The sequence below is a fragment of the Pseudorca crassidens genome, chromosome 6 (genome assembly GCF_039906515.1).
Source record: "Pseudorca crassidens isolate mPseCra1 chromosome 6, mPseCra1.hap1, whole genome shotgun sequence".
NCBI classification, from domain to species: Eukaryota; Metazoa; Chordata; class Mammalia; order Artiodactyla; family Delphinidae; genus Pseudorca; species Pseudorca crassidens.
This window is the reverse complement of record NC_090301.1, coordinates 62,717,425-62,736,441: the sequence shown is the minus strand read 5'-3', so window position 1 is coordinate 62,736,441 and position 19,017 is coordinate 62,717,425. Positions and strand designations below refer to the sequence as shown.

The window sequence follows — 19,017 nt, the reverse complement described above, 5'->3', positions numbered from 1 at the left end:
GAATTCATAGCAAACATCATAACCCACTTTCTACTGAAAGGTGTATTTTCCAGAATGTCCTTCCTCTTCTACCTGAATCTTCAAAGACTCATTATCATGACATACCTTCTACTCCAACATGATGAAAGGAGCAAAGAGTGAGAGCCAGCAATATCTCAGGTTGTTACCTATGTCATCAAATGCTCTTTCTGTTTGGCATTAACGCGAGATCTTTTCTTGCCTTTCTAAGTAGTGTAGAGGTTTTCATCCCAAGGACCTTCTAAAGTCACCAAAACAAAAGGCCATTTGCCTTTGGGCATTAAAGAACAATGTAAATGCTAGAATAAAAAGCATGGCAGGAAGATAGTTTAAGGAATAGAGAGGGAGCCCGCATTGATTCCATGTAGTCAGAAGTCTGTTGTACTGCTACTAAGGGTTGGCAAGCTTTTTCTGTAAGGGGCCAAACAGTAAATATTTTAGGCTTTGCAGAGTATACAGTACACTCTACTCTGCCACAGTAACATGAAAGCAATCATAGACAATACATAAATGAATGGGCATAGCTGTGTTTTATCTATATCCTCAGAAATAATGTAGTAAATTTGTAATCAAGAATGGAATTTAAGAACCAAATTAAAGCTTTACCTAACCATATTACCATGTTTACTATTGGCAATTAATTATTATAGTATCTAGATTTTCATAATATATTTTAATATTTCTAAGTAATATCTATTTGCCAAGCTTGATAACACACAGTGATACCTATTTTGATATAACGGGATTATATTCTAGAAGTACAATACATTTGTTTGTCAGTGTATCATTAAAATTCAGTGGTAATCCAAAATTAAGTACATGAATCAGTATAGCTAAGTTAATGTAATATTGGGTCAGGCATTTCAATTTAACTACAATAAAGTACCTAATAATCAAAACGGTTTTCATACATTAACATGAGGAAGCAATTAAGAATTCGGCAAGTAAAATTGCTAACCTTTAAAGTAAATGTCATATTTCATGGTTTACATTATATTTTGATATCCCTTTCTCTGTGAAAATTTAGACATTTCTAATTTAGAAATTAGACGCTCATTTAAGTATGAAATAAACCTACATAATTAAATATTTCTATCCATTTTGCCTACAGTTTGATCCTGTTAATAACAGAAGCAAATGAGATAATCTCTAATGAATCTGTCAACTGAAACACCTTATCATTAACAGACACGAGTCTGTGACGTTTATTCTAAAAACACAATTCAATCTATTTTAAGTAATCTCAATAAACATTCAGAAAAACAGATCTGTCGCACTTATGTTAAACTTTATAGCATAACTAAGATGATAAATAAATAAGAAATGCAAACATGAAAAGCCTTTTCAATAAAATCACTATATAGCTTACCCACCTGCTACCCAATCCACTGCAATACCCCGGACTCCATTTTCTCCTATCCCATCTGTAATGATGTTTGTAAAGCTAGACCCATCTGGTCTGATTCTACGGATTGCATTATTAGATGGCACAGAGTTGCTAAAATCACACCAATAAATAAAGCCAGAAGATACGTCCACATCCACGTGCAGTGCATTTCGCCCTAGAATATTTAAGAAAAGGTCATTAAACAATACTCTAGCTTGAACTAGAAGTTTTAAAAATGTCTGCCCTTCCTCTCAAACTCTCATTCCCAACCCCCTCTGCTCCAACCATGCCCCCATTATGAAATAAAACTATTTATTTCCCAGTTGCAATGAGCACATTTACCCCCAGATCTTAGTTTCTAAAAACCACTTCCCACAGTAAAGAGCACTGGCTCCTGGGAGAAATGGCTAATTATAGGTTTGGGAAGGGAAGGTACAAGGTGAGCCTGGAACATATTTATTAGACCAAGAAACAAGGAAGCACTCAAACACTAATGGGATCATGTCGAAAAAATACAGGCAGTCACTTTGAGAGGCTCTCTCCTGCCAAAATGGATTGCCTGGAGCATCAAAAGAATAATTATGCTAAACGATTCTACACTGAATTAAAAAAATTAAAAACTTGAGTGCATGTGACAGTAAAAAGGAGAGCTCTCCTTTATAGAAGAATGAACGTAGGGACTTCCCTGGTGGTGCAGTGGATAAGAATCCGCCTGCCAATGCTGGAGACACGGGTTCGATCCCTGGTCCGGGAAGATCCCACAAGCCACAGAGCAACTAAGCCTGTGCACCACGACTACTGAGCCTGCGCTCTAGAGCCCGTGAGCCACAACTATTGAGCCCGCATGCCACGACTACTGAGCCCGCATGCCACAATTACTGAAGCCTGAGCGCCTAGAGCCCGTGCTCCGGAACAAGAGAAGCCACCGCGATGAGAAGCCCACACACCGCAACAAAGAGTAGCCCCTGCTCGCCGCAACTAGAGAAAGCCCACGCACAGCAGCAAAGACCCAACGCAGACAAAAATTAATTAATTATTTTTTTAAAAGAATGAATGTAGAAGGAATGATAGAACAAGAAAAATCACCATTTTGCAATGCCCAATTAAATAATCATTTCAGACAAGGATCATCAATGGCTCAAACCAACGAATAAAAGGTGCTTAGGGAAAAACATATTCATGGGTACCAAAGTGTGACCCCAAAGATTTCATACAAATTACAAAGGGGGAAAATAAGCAAAGACTTCACGGTGACCACCTTAACCAAGTGATCAAGCTTAAGCATTACTAAGAGAGGGACAAGCTGACATTGTGTCCTTTTTAATGAGGTTCTGTATCAGGGACACAGCTTCATCTGTGAAGGATTCTTCTCAAGTGTGTTCAACCCCAATCTAATCAAGCAATTAGACCTAACTTTCATTTCATGGGAAATCAGGGTATAAATTGAATGACAAGTTAAACGACACTATGAGGAAGTAATCAGACATCCTCAATGTGAGATGCTAAAAAGACAATAGGTTTGTCTCTTCAAAAAAATCACTGTCATAACAAAATACTGGGGTAACTACTACAGATCAAAAGACACAAAACAGACATTCCAAATACGATGCGTGAATCTTGATTAGATCTTGGCTGGAACAAATCCACAGCTATAAAAATATTATGAGGCCAACAGGAAAAAATATGAATTAGATGATAATGCCCTTCAAGCTGCATGCTAAGTAGACAGGGGTGAAGTGTCATGATATCTGCAATATATCTTCGAAAGGTTCATTCAAAATATATGTATATGTATGTATACACACATAAACACACAGAGAGATTGAAGGCTCAAATGTGGCGAAATGTTAAGAATGGTTGAATCTAGCGGGTATGAGGATGTTCTCTATACCTTTTTTTCAACTTTTCTGCATTTGATATTTTTCAAAATGAAAAGTTGGTTGAAAAACTTAGTGACTTTATTTACAAGATGGTAACTTAGATCCATGACTTTTTAGAGATAAGAAAACAGAGATGAGTCATGGGGACATGTGAATATGGTTATCAAGCAGGAGAAACAAGCTTCCTTATGTGCCGAATCCAGACGTGGAGAAATGCTTTATGGTACCAAGGACTTCAACATGGCACCAGATGGAGTCAGATGTGACTTATACTGGAGTTGGCATACCTTGGCCTGCCACTGGCACCATGGCTTCTGAATGATCTGACAATTCCAAGCTAAAGCCCCTGATTGCCCACAGCGTGGAAACAACAATGAAAGAGTGATATGGGGAGCAGGTCCGGTTATCAGAACTGAGTTTAAATCCGGTGGCACAGGCACACGAGAACAGTCTTCCTGGTACAGGCAGGCAAATTTGCTGACAGGCATTCACGTTGTTGCTACAGCCATTTGAGGATTCGGAGCCTAAATGAAATCAAAATTAGTCTGTCACTTTTCACCCCACCTACTTGCCACTCCATGTCAAATTTTTCAACTGAGTCACCAAATAAGTCATTATAAAAGTAAGTAACAAAATATGGAATCTGAGTTAACCTAAAAACAATATTGGAGAGCCTACTGCTTATAGAACTAACATGTACAGAGGTTTAAAACAGGACCACACCTATATAATAGTTACATAGCTTATATATTATATAATAATAGAGAATGGAGCACCAATTGTTTTTCTTCCACAAATCATTCAAGAATTAGAGGAATTAGGGAGGTCAGTCAACAAATTCTAATTTTTTTTTTTTTGCCCTCTTGACCTACGTACTGGCATTTTAAATTATATCCGTTTTAATTACATGATCAACACTGTGATGAGCATTTGACTTAAAGTATATTAAATAAGAATATTTAAGGGTTTTTTGAACATGCAATCAAATAATACCAAGTAACAAACCTAGGTTATAGGACAGCAAACAAATCTTTGGCTAGCTATAAAATATTTCAAAATTATAAAAAAATAATCTCCAGAACATAATGTTAATATAAAGGGGCAAATCAGAAGTTAGATTATCTCTGGGAAAAAAATCTATTGAAAAAGGCAACATGTAAGAGTATTCCTTTTAAGATTAAAAAAATTCTATCGTGTTAATCACTTTCCCAGCAGATATCCAACAAATACTTACTGAGCACCTCCAATGCTCCAGCAACTATTCTAGTTACTGGGGAGAGAGTAAGAAACAAGACAGACAAAATACCTGTCCTTATGGAGGTTACCTTCCAATGAAGAACCCAGATGATAAACACATACGTAATATGTCAGGGAGTACGATAAAATAAAAGCAAAGTAAGGAGTTTAAAGTGCCGTGGAAAGAATGGGAGTAAGTTTACTCTGCAGTCAATCTGGCCTTTCAGATGCCAGCTTAGTCTTCGACACTTAGCCATGCTTAAGACATGGTTATAATTTTTTAAATATCTTGGGGTAATTTCAGTTTGCATGCATGTGTATGCACACCGTTTTGTGCGTATGTGGGTTTGTTGTGTGGGCATGTCAGTGTGCAGACACCCATGAATAAATATATATACACCCATGAATATGTATGTTTCAGTGACAAATACTCACCACGTCTTTGATAAATCTGAAGGCCCCTGAGATTTGGGACATTATCTCTCAAGACTATTTTGTTGGCCCCAGTAGCCTTGTCAACCCTTTCAATGACCTCATATTCTTCATCAGTATAATAAAGGAAGGGGCCGTAGACAGCAAGTCCCCAGGGGTAGGAAAGATGGTTTACCAAGATCATTCTATTTGTACCATCCACGTTTCCTCTTTCAATCTGAAAGATCAAAACTTTCATTATTGACTGTTTCATGGTGCAATGAGGAAAATGTTTAAAACCAATATTCTCTTAATAATGTTTCACATGTATATAGCACTCTCTCCTTTCCAGGGATTTCTGACTGTATTTCTGACTATATTTGATAGTCACATCTACGTAGGTGAGACAAACATCATTGTGCCCATTTCACTGATGATGAAGCTGAAATCCAAATAAGCCAATCAACTTTCTCAGATGGCATGGTGACGAATAGGGGACTAATCCCTGCATGTGATCTTCTGGTCAAGGATAATACACATTTAATGTCTAACTGGCCCTGCGTTTAACATCTTCACCAACTATTTCTGCAATGGAGAGAGGAAACGTGCTCGACACGCTCAGAGCAAGACAGCAAGATAGCGCTGTTATATCAGCACAGTAACGAGCCTGAGTCAAGATGACTCTGATGAACTAGAAAAGAACTCAAGAATGAAGTTTCTAACGGGAAGTGACAAGCATTCTGCTCTGGAAGAAAAACAAAATGTAGACATAGCTGGTTTGATTTCATTCCAGAAACTTGTCTCAAGTGCCTCCTCTGTGCCAGGATCTGAGCTGAGTGCTGGTAACAGAGAAGCGGGGTGTGGCTCCTGCCTTCCTGGACAAGGGAACCCAGCAGTTATGAGAGCAGGTTATGCCCTAGAAACAGACAGAGGTTCTGGAAGGGTAGAGAACAGAGGAGATAAGCTCTGAGGGGAGCTGCTGAGGGAGTGACCAGGACCAGATGAGCTGACCACACTTGGCTGAAGTATCTGGAGCTACTTATCTGGGCCAGGGTTCCAGGGTTCCTTGTGGTTTTATGAAGACCACATGCCTCCATCACTAAAACAGGTTCATTAGTGAGGGTCGTGCTCTCGTCAAGGCTAGAGAGAAGTGGCCCAGAATGGTGGAAGTGGCAGAAAAAGGCTGGACCTGAGAGAAGAGGCATGGGGACAAGCTGCCAGGATTTTGTGATGATTAAATAAGGATGTGGTTATTAGACTGAAGGAGGAACATGTGGGTTCTAGCCTAGGAGAAAGGATGCAGAGTCATACCGCCAACCAGCTCACAGATTCCAGAGAGCGGAGCAGATGTGGAAACAGGAAGGGGAGGGGCCTGAGGAGTCTGGTCTGGGACACACTAATTTGTAAGCAGAAGCCACACCATGTGGCACGAGCTTCTGCAAAGTGCTTTCACACACATCACCTACTTCTTTTTCAACATTATAAACACATATCAGGAGTGAAATGAGTACTTGGCGAGCGGTCATGAACTGAAAACCAAACCTACCGGACAATCTTATGGAGAGCACCCATGTCAAAGACAGCTCTGAAATCACTCCTGTTCTTTAAAGCAAGGAAGAGACTAGCACACACTCAACATCCAAAACAATATTTTAGTTGAGCAATAATTATTACTGAGCACCTTCTATGTGCCCAGTCCCAGCTCAGCTGCATAAGCACAGTAGTGAAGATCAAATGTTATTTCTGTCAATGAATGGAATTTATAGTTCCTGCTTCTTATGGCAGAATGTAATGAACTCCACCTTCGAGTTTAAAATTACCAGGAAAGGGAGTTTTCACACATCCATCTACCATGTTAGGACATTAGAGCGTCATATGTAGCTGTGAGGGGACACTGAGCTCAGAAGCTTGCTATTTTTTTTTTTTCTTAGTCTCTGCAATCGGAGAGCCTTTGAGAACTTGCAAAGAAAAGCACTGAAATCACTGAAACATGAAAGAAAGGGCTCTTAAAGGACAAACACAAAATGAGAAATGGAATTATTTTATCTTGAAGAAAAAGAAAGAATGAGGGAAAAAATAAACATTCTGTAAGGAACCATGCACACACTATAAAGAACTGGACTTCAGGGAAAGAAGTTATTGAGAGAAAGGGCAATAAAACACTGGTACAAATGGCCAAGTGAGATTTCTTGAGAACCACTGCCAGACAACTCAGAACAATCAATGTCAGCTGTGCAAGCTCGGCAACAAAGAACAGCAGACTAGAAAGTGTGCTCATACCACTCCCGTGCTGCTGACTGCCCAGTAGAGTTTCTGCTCCTCAATATCGAGGGTGATAAACGCCACATTATCAAGGCTCCCAGTAAAGAGAGTTTTTCGAGATGTGCCGTCCATGTTAGCGCTGGCAATCTTGGGGGGAATGCCACTGTCGGTTCCTCGGTCTGACCAGTACAGTTTCCTACAACCAGGAAAAACAAAGGCATTAGTGAAACAGATGCTTTCACTACATATTGAAATGAAAAACATGTCTTTCTTGTCCTCAAGATGCACACCATTCAAGGCAGGAAGTCTGAAACGTTAATATCTTGTTACATCCAATGTGGAGGAGTCCTTAATCAGTGTTCTCTAATGTCTGTATACTTCTTAGTTATTACTGGGGGAGAGGCCATTTAAAATGGTATCTGATACAGGATACCATTTTCCATTGGTGGGCAATCCTTTAGCTTGGCCACACAGGAAGTTCACGGACTAAGAAGAGCCTGTATCAACAGTCGATCCTTTTCAAAGACTCAGTATGCCCAGCACACTAGGAAGGACAAAGCTAATGTAAATGTGGTCAAGTACCTCCCTGATCACCTCTCAGCCCCTCTTATTTAATTCTTTTCCACATCATCTACCACAAGACCAGCTACTTTATTTTCTGATTTTCGTGATGGAAAATGCAATGTGTACACATGAACCCTAATCAGCACAGAGAATTACCAAATCCGTGATCCATGAAACTTCATTAAAATATACGAGGGTTGCTTTCCATTTACAGTGAGGACATAACTTCTAGACTCGAATCCAAGTTTTCATTCCTTTCTATCTCACCTCCTGCTATAGCCTCAACAGACAACCCTCTCACACTCTTTCCCTATAAGTCCTCGAAACACTTAATTCCCATCATCTTTATATGCATACCTCTTTCACCACCAATCCAAGATACCCATCCCATGAACCTCCTCTTCAATTCTAAACTTCTCTACCTCTAAGTTCTCAGAATCTAAAATTCCCTGCTTCAACCCAACTCTTCCATCTCTTCCTTGCTCCTATTTTATTTCTTCCATTGAACCTGTTCTTTGCGCTTAAAACTTGTCTGAGCTCTCAATCCTTCAGGTCCTCTATGCCTGGACCTCATACCATTGTAACCATTTTAACAATATTCTGATTTATTCTCATGATCTCCCATTGTGCCTACCTTGCTAACTACTAACCCTGAGTTCCTGTCATTCTCTTCTTTCTCCTTTCCCATGCCAGGCTGCCAGAAATTTTCTAGACAGAGTCACAAAACTCTTGTGAATTCTGAGTTCACTAAAAATTTAAGCTACCGAAACTTAGCTAAGAACTCTCATTCCTGACTGAACATTTTCTTCCTTCCCCTGACCCCTTTCCACTCCAGTTCTGATCAATCTTTCTAAAATACAGATTAGGTTCTATCATTCCCTTCCTCCAAATTCCCTGCTGGCTCCTTATTTCTCAAAAAAAATACAGTGCAACTCCTTAGCATGACATTAAAGTCCTTCCCTAGACTTCCCTGGTGGTCCAGTGGCTAAGACTCCGCACTCCCAATGCAGGGGGCCCGGATTCGACCCCTGGTCAGGGAACTAGATCCCACATGCCACAACTAAGAGTTCGCATGCCACAACTAAAAGATCTCTCATACCACAACTAAAGATCCCGCACGAGGCAAGAAGATCCCATGTGCTGCAACTAAGACCCGGCGCAGCCAAATAAATAATAAATATTTAAAAAATAAATAAAGACCCTCTCTGATTTGTCCCCAAATGACTTTACCTGCTGTATCTCCCATCTAGTCAATTGCCCCCTACTCGAAGTCTCTGGTTCCAGCCCTCTACACAATCATGTTAAATGCCACCATGTCTCTGGGCCTTCACTGCTCTTTGGCCTCAAGTACCACTTCTCAGCTGCAACCCATCCTGCACCTGCTGGAAGCCTTCTCATCCTTCAAGGTCCATTTCAAGTGTTTATCCACCCCCTTAAAACTTTCCACATTCATTCAAAGTCAAAATGCATTATTGTTCATTCTTATAATTCTATTTTAAAATGCCTGAAATTTTTATTTGTTTGGAATTAATTTTAAGTTCAATGTTATTAATTTGAAAAACAGGACACAATACACATTAAATATAACAGAGTTATTTCTTTCTTACTGAGATCTATATTTTTCAAATGTCAGCATATAAAATCAGAAAAGGCCCTACGTTTGAAATCTTCCATTTTATTAGACCATAATATTAACAAGGGTGGTGCTGTATAGAAGACAGACACTACTTATGAATGAATTCTCACCCATTAACAGGATCAATAGTTATGCCAACCGGAAAACCAACTCCAAGATTCGTCCCATCATTGGTAATCAGTGTTTTTCCGTATCTGACATCTCCTCGGAGTGTCAAAACCTATATAAGGGGAAAATAAAGAAAGCTATGATGAAGGAGAACTTAAACACACAACGAATTCAAAGCATGATTGTGGTGAATGGGAGGGTTTGCGTGATATTCAGATAATCCCTAATTGCATTTCAGGGCTATGAGAAAATCAGCTCAATAGAAAATGGGAGTAAGAAAACAAAAATCACCTCTCAAATTTCTATTTTCAATTCACCTAAAGTTCCAGGAGAGGATATTTATACGGATAAAAGAAAGATTCAAATGAGTGAACATACAGAATCATTGCCTGAGCAAAACTACAGAAAAAGATGAGAAAACTCTGGAAGACCAGTGAGAACCCCCCAGGTCTCCTGTACCCCAGTGACTGGGCCATAGCACGCAGTGGCCCATCACTGCAAACACAGTTGATCAAACAGTCCAAATTTACACAGAGTTAAAGTGAATTCTGTGCCAAGTTAACAGCCTGAGTGCAAATCCTGACCCGGCCAGATCTGACTATAGGACCTGAGGCAAGTAAGTCCACCTCTCTGAACTTTATCAGTAAATGTGGATGACAAATTCCCTTCTGCATAGAGGTGCCAGGAACGTGAGACAATGCATGTAAAGTGCTTCGCACAGCACCCAGCACAACTGTATTCAATTTTTTTATTGATCCATTTATTGGGACCTCACTATGTAGCAGGCCTTATACTAAGCATTATCGGATTTAATCCTCACAGTAATTTTGTGAGATAGGTGGCATTATTATGCTCATATAATGTGATGAAAAAGAGGCCTAGAGAGGATTTGTGGTTTTCCCAATGTTATGTTTTTAAGTCATCTTGCTAGAATTGTTATAACCACAGTGTTAGAACACTGTGAAACACCACAGAGGGGTATGGATTACTGGACTGGACACAGTTTCTTATAGAAACAAGGCTATTTTGGTATGCACTTCAGACAGTCTGAGATGAGAAAAACTCGTAAGAAATAAGAAAATACCTTTTGATTTGCATGAAGGCTTTTCTATAAAATTACATTTCAACACAAACTGATGATTTGTGTTTGTTTCTATCTCTGCCTCTCTATCTACATACATCTCTCTCTCTCTCTCTCACACACACACACACACACACACACACACACACACACACACACACACACCCTTCTCTCCCTCACTCTTCTCTCTATATTTTCTCTCTCCTGTGTGGTACGTTTCTCTCCTATTTGGACTAAAATAATTTTTCTCTTTTCAATTTGCCTCTTCCTGCTGCAATTTCTCTCCTTTCCCTAAGGATGGCTTTGGTTCAAAGGGAAGTCCGTCTCCTTGTGTTTTTTTTTTTTTCTCTCATTTTTTTTTTTAAATTTTACATCTTTATTGGAGTACAGTTGCTTTACAATCGTGTGTTAGTTTCTGCTTTATAACAAAGTGAATCAGTTATACATATACATATGTCCCCATATCTCTTCCCTCTCGCATCTCCCTCCCTCCCACCCTCCCTATCCCACCCCTCTAGGTGGTCACAAAGCACCGAGCTGATCTCCCTGTGCTATGCGGCTGCTTCCCACTAGCTATCTATTTTACGTTTGGTAGCGTATATATGTCCACGCCACTCTCTCACTTTGTCACAGCTTACCCTTCCCCCTCCCCATATCCTCAAGTCTCCTTGTGTTTTGGCAGGGATGGAGCTCTCTCACACACGGCCATGCTGTAGGGTTCACTCTTCAGCTACAGAATTGCTTTTAGTGAGTGAGCACACAGCTACCCCTAGCGGAGGAGCTGGAATTAAATGTGAGTTTCTCCTACTCTGGAACGGATATCATACAGGAAAACAGTACTTGGACACAATTTCTGTTTCTTTAATCAATCTAACATTCATCTGGAAGAGTCACAATTGATACCACCAAAGGAAAAAACCAATAAAAACACTAAAGGGGCAATTTACCTTTATGGATAGTCTAAATATATTGATGATTTGAGGGAAACAGGGCTCTGTATTCGCAGGATACCTTAGCGTCAAGTACTTTTACTTACTGAACTATTAACCCCATTTTATGGATAAGGAAGCACAGACTCAGAGAAGTTATATAATTTGTCCAAGGTCAAACAGCCTGTGAGTAAACACCGTGCTTAGTCACAAAATGCATTTTCATATCTCAGGGTCTTTATTCAAGTGTTGTTTTTTTTTTTCCTCCCTACTTCTTCATTATGCAGAAATAAAGGATGGTCATCCTTCAAGACTTAGCTCTCAAGTAACCTCTTGGGGGAAGCCCACCGTTCTCTCCCCACACACTTACTTCTGTCCTCTCTCTTTATATTCTTTATATTCAATGCACATATCACACTTACACTGGAGCAAAGATATTTGTTTAGGTGTCTAGCTCTCAGATGTGTGAGCTACTTTAAAGCAGGAAAAACAAATGTTTGATTCATCCTTGACTATCCAGGACTAACCATGGCACCAATCCATGGAAAGCATTTCCTAGTGCTTATTGAATGAATGCATAAAGGAGCAAGCAAGCCAGACTCGAAGCCAGGACTCCAAAGCAAGTTCTCTCTCCTCTGGACCTCACTGAATTTGGAGCACAATTACCAACTTCAGGTTTCCGTGGTTCGAGTGGCCTCACCAATACACACACATGCACATGCACATACTCAGTTCTTCAACTGGTGCTTTTCTGTTGTATCTAACCCTGATGGAGGAGACATGTGCCCTGCTCTTGGAAGAGTATCAGTCCAAAAGAGAAGACCCAGGAGACACAAGAGGGAAGACATATGGGAATATATGTATATGTATAACTGATTCACTTTGTTATAAAGCAGAAACTAACACACCATTGTAAAGCAATTATACTCCAATAAAGATGTTAAAAAAAAAAACAGAAGAGAAGACCCCACTTACAAAGCAGGAGCAGATTAACTGCCATTTGGAATGAAGACAGTTTTCTACTGAGTGGACTCTAGAGAGATGTGAGTTTGGTATTAAAGGTCTTGGGCAGTAAATATTGCCTGTGTTTTGATGGGTCAGTGATATTTTTCGTTGAGGTTGTGCAAAATACCTTCTGTCACTGTCAAAGGGGGTTGAAGCAGGCTAGACTGCCGAACTTGTGGTTTACAACAAGGCAAAGTTAGACCACCCACCTCCCCCAGAATCAGGGCAGTGAAGCTGACTGTTTAAGCCAGTTTCTTAGCTTCTGTGGGCTTCAGATTTTCATCTAACAAAGAGCTTGAACCAGATGAGGCTCCAAGGTTCCCTTCATGTTAGGAGCTGCTGATTCTACCCAGCTTGAGATGAGCATACTGCATGCGTACTGCAAATGTTCCCGTCACTGTGACCGTTTCCTACACTTGCCTGCCCTCCGGAATGCTGTAAGGATTGGATGAGATGATGTTTGTGGAAGACCTTTATAAACTGTAAAGCACTGTTCTGACTATCGAATAATCACTCCTCCTAGCAAATCTGCTCTAAATTAGCCACTTAGCTGCTGTGTGTCTTCCTCATCTTTAGCATTAATCTTTCTGAACGCCCCAAAGAGAACCAACTTACTAACTGGTGCCTCATCCTGAGCAGTGGACTGTCACCCTACTGTCGCTCTCCCAAGACCACCCCTTTGCATTAAGAATTCTCACTCTCAAAATTACTCTGAATGAATAATCCATCACATGTTTTAACCTTGTCCCAGAGTGGAGCAAACCAGTACTAGTCAAGTTACCTCTGATTTACTTCATGTGATTTCATACCTGTGCCCCTATAGAATTTCTTCTGGGAATTAGAGTAAAAAAAACACTTATCTCAAAAAAGGAAAGCATCAAAGGAATCAGAATCAAGTTTCTACTTTCTGTTTCACTGTTGGAGCCATAGAAAGATTTCCATCTAAGAACAGAGGTAACCTATAAATTTGGTTTAGAACTGAAATAGTATTGAATACTTGATGAGGAAAGATAATGAAAATGCCTTGCCTACTATAAGCTTCCCTTTATGTTGAACTCCTTACATAATTTTTTATTTACCTTTGTATATATCTTAATAAACTATCTAACATCCTTTTATATGAACAAGTTACCCTTTATACTTAGGAGGAGACAAAGTAGGGCAGTAGAAAGTTCCAATTTTTAGGTTTCTCCTTGGCTCCAGAGACTTTGATAGTTAATATTAATATCCCTTGTGCTTCCTCCATATGACAGCATTTCCTGAGAACAGATTTTATGTGACTAAGAAACCAGTGTTTGTGTCAATAGTATTATGGAATCATTACCTTAATTGACTGAGTTCCACGATTGGTATAATAAAGGTTTCTTGATAGCCAATCTAAGGCCAGGCTCGTAGAAGCCCCCAAACTTGATAGAGGAACAAACACTGTCCTGTTGGTGCCATCTGTCTTCACTCTGTGAATTTCACCCTGGTGAGAAAGACGAGGAGGGGTGAGCTGTTTCAAGGCCACGGCTTCACTGCAGCTACTGCCAGCTACTGTGTTTCTTTAACACGCCTCACACGTGGAAGAAAGGCAAAGTTTCAGGGCCACTGGCTGGGGTTACCGTGTATAACGCTAACGCCAGCAACACTGAAAACACTGATTTTCAAGTGCATCACAGGAATATACAAGGCTTACCATTCAGGCTCCCTCTGATATCGGCTACAGAAATTTATTCCTTAACCACCACAGGCCAAAGAGTCATAAAAATAATCCAAGTTACAGGTGTGAATCAGGAGGCCAGGAGTATATCTTTCCACAGAGGTGACAAGCATCAACTACAAAGGTCTTCCCTCTCTTCCTCATTTGTATTTTTCTTGCCCCTTCCCCATCCTCACAGGTTTCGTCCCTAAAGGGTGAGGAAAGGGTCCCAGTGGGAAGGAAATTGGAGGAGTGTTTTTTTTATCCTAGAGGCAAAGATTCTGAGTGAAGCCCACAGCGGCCACATCAGATGCTTTCCTGGAATTCCCTTAGGGAACTATTGCTTTTGGTCTTGAGCGATGATCATTTTTATGTTAGTCTAATATCCTCATTTTTATGTTCGTCTAATAGACTAAAGCTCCTTAGGAGCAAGCTTTGTTACTGCTTCCTCTTGGCATGTACTCTGCAGTTGGAAGCAGTAAGTTCAGTGCAGGGAGAAAAGTAGTCACTTAATACTTGTTGAATGGATAAATATACCCAATAGCTTAAACGTGCTTATTATCGGGTCTTTGCTCCAGGCCAACTTCCCATTGACATCCCTCACTAAATTAAAAAATGCTTAGTGGTAAATCTATTTATGTCTGGGCCACTTGACACCCAGCAAAAATATAAGAAGGCCTCAGTGCAGGTAGGCTCTTCAAGAACAAGTTGCATACTTTGAATGTTATTCGAAACTTACTGGATTTTCAAGCCAATAGATGAATTGCTCTGAGTAATCAACTGCAACGTCATAACCATTCTGTATCCCTGATATGGGCACCATAGCATCAAAGGTCTTCACCTCAGGGTTAAGGGAGATTCCAAAAATTATACTGTGTCTTACAACTATTAGGAACGCTTCATCACCTGTGAAAATAACAGAATATCTCTCAAAATTATATCCCAGACATTTTGAGTAACAGAAGGTAGTGGATTGGTACCATGTGATGGGACAAAATGCCACTGCAGAACTGCTGCAATAACTATAATGCACGATAGATATTTCACCAGATAATCCAGGGCCTTCCATTGGGTTTCAATGGGTTGCTGCGTCACCAGACCATCAACTTCACACATAAGACCTCTGGAATTACCCAAAGTAGATCAGCATTTATCATACTCTTCATTAATTCCTTACTCATGCTGCTAAACTATCCAAGTTTGCTAAGAGTCACAGACAAGAAGTTCTTCCATTTCTATACACAGAATAACTCAGAGAAAGGAGAGTTGGATTTTGCCCCAAAATGTGAAAGAAAATTTAGACTCTTCTTGGTGAATGGCAGTTCATTTGTTTTAATTATGTTCAGAAAATAACACCACACGGTGTTGCCTAGTGTTTACGAGAGACTTTAATTACTAAGTAAATCTAATTTATAATCCCACCAATTGTTGTTTGACTAATGTCGACCTTCCACATTAGATTCTAACTCCCAAAGGGCAGTGACCCTGTCTGATTTACTCACTATTATGTCCCCAGAGCTTGGTTTATAATAGTTGTCTAATAAATATTTGCTGGACTTCCGGGAAGATGGCGGAAGAGTAAGACGCGGAGATCACGTTCCTCCCCACAGATACACCAGAAATACATCTACGCGTGGAACAACTCCTACAGAGCATCTACTGAACGCTGGCAGAAGACCTCAGACCTCCCAAAAGGCAAGAAACCCCCCACGTACCTGGGTAGGGCAAAAGAAAAAACTAAACAGAGACAAAAGGATAGGGACGGGTCCTGCACCAGCGGGAGAGAGCTGTGAAGGAGGAAAAGTGTCCACACACTAGGAAGCCCCTTCGCGGGTGGAGGCTTCGGGAGGCGGAGTGGGGGAGCTTGGGAGCCGCGGAGGAGAGCACAGCAACAGGGGTGCGGAGGGCAAAGCGGACAGATTCCAGCGCAGAGGATCGGACCGACCGGAACGCGCCAGCCGAGAGGCTTGTCTGCTCGCCCGCCGGGGCGGGCGGGACTGGGAGCTGAGGCTCCGGCTTTTGTCGGAGCGCCGGGAGAGGACTGAGGTTGGCGGCGTGAACACAGCCTGCAGGGCGTTAGTGCACCGCGGCTGGCCGGGAGAGAGTCCGGGGAGAAGTCTGGAACTGCCGAAGAGGCAAGAGACTTTTACGTCCCTCTTTGTTTCCTGGTGCACGACGAGAGGGGATTAAGAACGCTGCTTGAGAGAGCTCCAGGGACGGGCGCGAGCCGCGGCTAAAAGTGCGGAGCCCAGAGACAGACATGAGACGCTAGGGCCGCTGCTGCCGCCACCGGGAGGCCTGTGTGCGAACACAGGTCACTAGCCACACACCCTTCCGGGGAGCCTGTGCAGCCCGCCACTGCCAGGGTCCCGGGATCCAGGGACAACTCCCCCGGGAGAACGCACAGGCGCGCCTCAGGCTGCAACGTCTCGCCGGCCTCTGCCGCCGCAGGCCCGCCCCACACTCCGTGCCCCTCCCTACCCCCGGGCCTGAGTGAGCCAGAGCCTCCGAATCAGCGGCTCCTTTAACCCCGTCCTGTCTGAGCAAAGAACAGACGACCTCCGGCGACCTACACAAACAGGCGGGGCTAAATCCAAAGCTGAGCCCCTGGGAGCTGTGAGAACAAAGAAGAGAAAGGGAAATCTCTCCCAGCAGCCTCAGAAGCAGCGGATTAAAGCTCCACAATCAACTTGATATACCCTGCATCTGTGGAATACCTGAATAGACAACCAATCATCCCAAATTAAGGAGCCCTGTGGATGAAAGGCTCTTGGTGCTGCAGCCAGGAGTCAGTGCTGTGCCTCTGAGGTGGGAGAGCCAACTTCAGGACACTGATCCACAAGAGACCTCCCAGCTGCACATAATATCAAACAGCAAAAATTTCCGAAAGATCTCCATCTCAACGCCAGCACCCAGCTTCACTCAACGACCAGCAAGCTACAGTGCTGGACATCCTATGCCAAACAACTAGCAAGACAGGAACACAACCCCACCCATTAGCAGAGAGGCGGCCCAAAATCATAATAAATCTACAGACACCCCAAAACACACCACCAGACGTGGACCTGCCCACCAGAAAGACAAGATCTAGCCTCATCCACCAGAACACAGGCACTAGTACCCTCCACCAGGAAGCCTACACAACCCACTGAACCAACCTTAGCCACTGGGGACAGACACAAAAAACAACAGGAACTACGAACCTTCAGCCTGCAAAAAAGGAGACCCCAAACACAGTAAGATAAGCAAAATGAAAAGACAGAAAAACACACCGCAGATGAAGGAGCAAGATAAAAACCCATCAGACCTAACAAATGAAGAGGAAATAGGCAGTCTACCTGAAAAAGAATTCAGAATAATGATAGTAAGGTTGATCCGAAATCTTGGAGATAGAATGGACAATAGAATGGACAAAATGCAAGAATCAGTTAACAAGGACCTAGAAGAACTAAAGATGAAACAAGCAACGATGAACAACACAATAAATGAAATTAAAAGTACTCTAGATGGGATCAATAGCAGAATAACTGAGGCAGAAGAACGGATAAGTGACCTGGAAGATAAAATAGTGGAAATAACTACTGCAGAGCAGAATAAAGAAAAAAGAATGAAAAGAACTGAGGACAGTCTCAGAGACCTCTGGGACAACATTAAACGTACCAACATTCGAATTATAGGGGTTCCAGAAGAAGAAGAGAAAAAGAAAGGGACTGAGAAAATATTTGAAGAGATTATAGTTGAAAACTTCCCTAATATGGGAAAGGAAATAGTTAATCAAGTCCAGGAAGCACAGAGAGTCCCATACAGGATAAATCCAAGGAGAAATACGCCAAGACACATATTAATCAAACTGTCAAAAATTAAATACAAAGAAAACATATTAAAAGCAGCAAGGGAAAAACAACAAATAACACACAAGGGAATCCCCATAAGGTTAACAGCTGATCTTTCAGCAGAAACTCTGCAAGCCAGAAGGGAGTGGCAGGACATATTGAAAGTGTTGAAGGAGAAAAACCTGCAACCAAGATTACTCTACCCAGCAAGGATCTCATTCAGATTTGATGGAGAAATTAAAACCTTTAGAGACAAGCAAAAGCTGAGAGAGTTCAGCACCACCAAACCAGCTCTACAACAACTGCTAAAGGAACTTCTCTAGGCAAGAAACACAAAAGAAGGAAAAGACCTACAATAACAAACCCAAAACAATTAAGAAAATGGGAATGGGCACACACATATCGATAATTACCTTAAATGTAAATGGACTAAATGCTCCCACCAAAAGACACAGATTGGCTGAATGGATACAAAAACAAGACCCATATATTTGCTGTCTACAAGAGACCCACTTCAGACCTAGAGACACATACAGACTGAAAGTAAGGGGATGGAAAAAGGTATTTCATGCAAATGGAAACCAAAAGAAAGCTGGAGTAGCAATTCTCATATCAGACAAAATAGACTTTAAAACAAAGACTATTAGAAGAGACAATGAAGGACACTACATAATGATCAAGGGATCGATCCAAGAGGAAGATATAACAATTGTAAATATTTATGCACCCAACATAGGTGCACCTCAATACATAAGGCAAATACTGACAACCATAAAAGGGGAAATCGACAGTAACACATTCATAGTAGGGGACTTTAACACCCCACTTTCACCAATGGACAGATCATCCAAAATGAAAATAAATAAGGAAACACAAGCTTTAAATGATACACTAAATGAGATGGAGTTAATTGATATTTATAGGACATTCCATCCAAAAACGACAGAATACACATTTTTCTCAAGTGCTCATGGAACATTCTCCAG

General features: G+C 41.3%; 1 protein-coding gene across 1 annotated transcript in view; it reads right to left on the bottom strand.

The window, feature by feature from the left end:
• Nucleotides 1-19,017, bottom strand: part of LRP2 (LDL receptor related protein 2) — a 283,943-nt gene that overhangs the window by 69,952 nt on the left and 194,974 nt on the right. The window contains exons 36-42 of the mRNA XM_067741629.1: nucleotides 14,938-15,104; nucleotides 13,842-13,985; nucleotides 9,505-9,614; nucleotides 7,213-7,390; nucleotides 4,957-5,170; nucleotides 3,573-3,809; nucleotides 1,392-1,580 (exon numbers count right to left, since the gene is read on the bottom strand). Of these exons, the coding sequence (XP_067597730.1) occupies nucleotides 1,392-1,580; nucleotides 3,573-3,809; nucleotides 4,957-5,170; nucleotides 7,213-7,390; nucleotides 9,505-9,614; nucleotides 13,842-13,985; nucleotides 14,938-15,104 (1,239 nt within the window). The remainder of the gene's footprint in view (nucleotides 1-1,391; nucleotides 1,581-3,572; nucleotides 3,810-4,956; nucleotides 5,171-7,212; nucleotides 7,391-9,504; nucleotides 9,615-13,841; nucleotides 13,986-14,937; nucleotides 15,105-19,017) is intronic.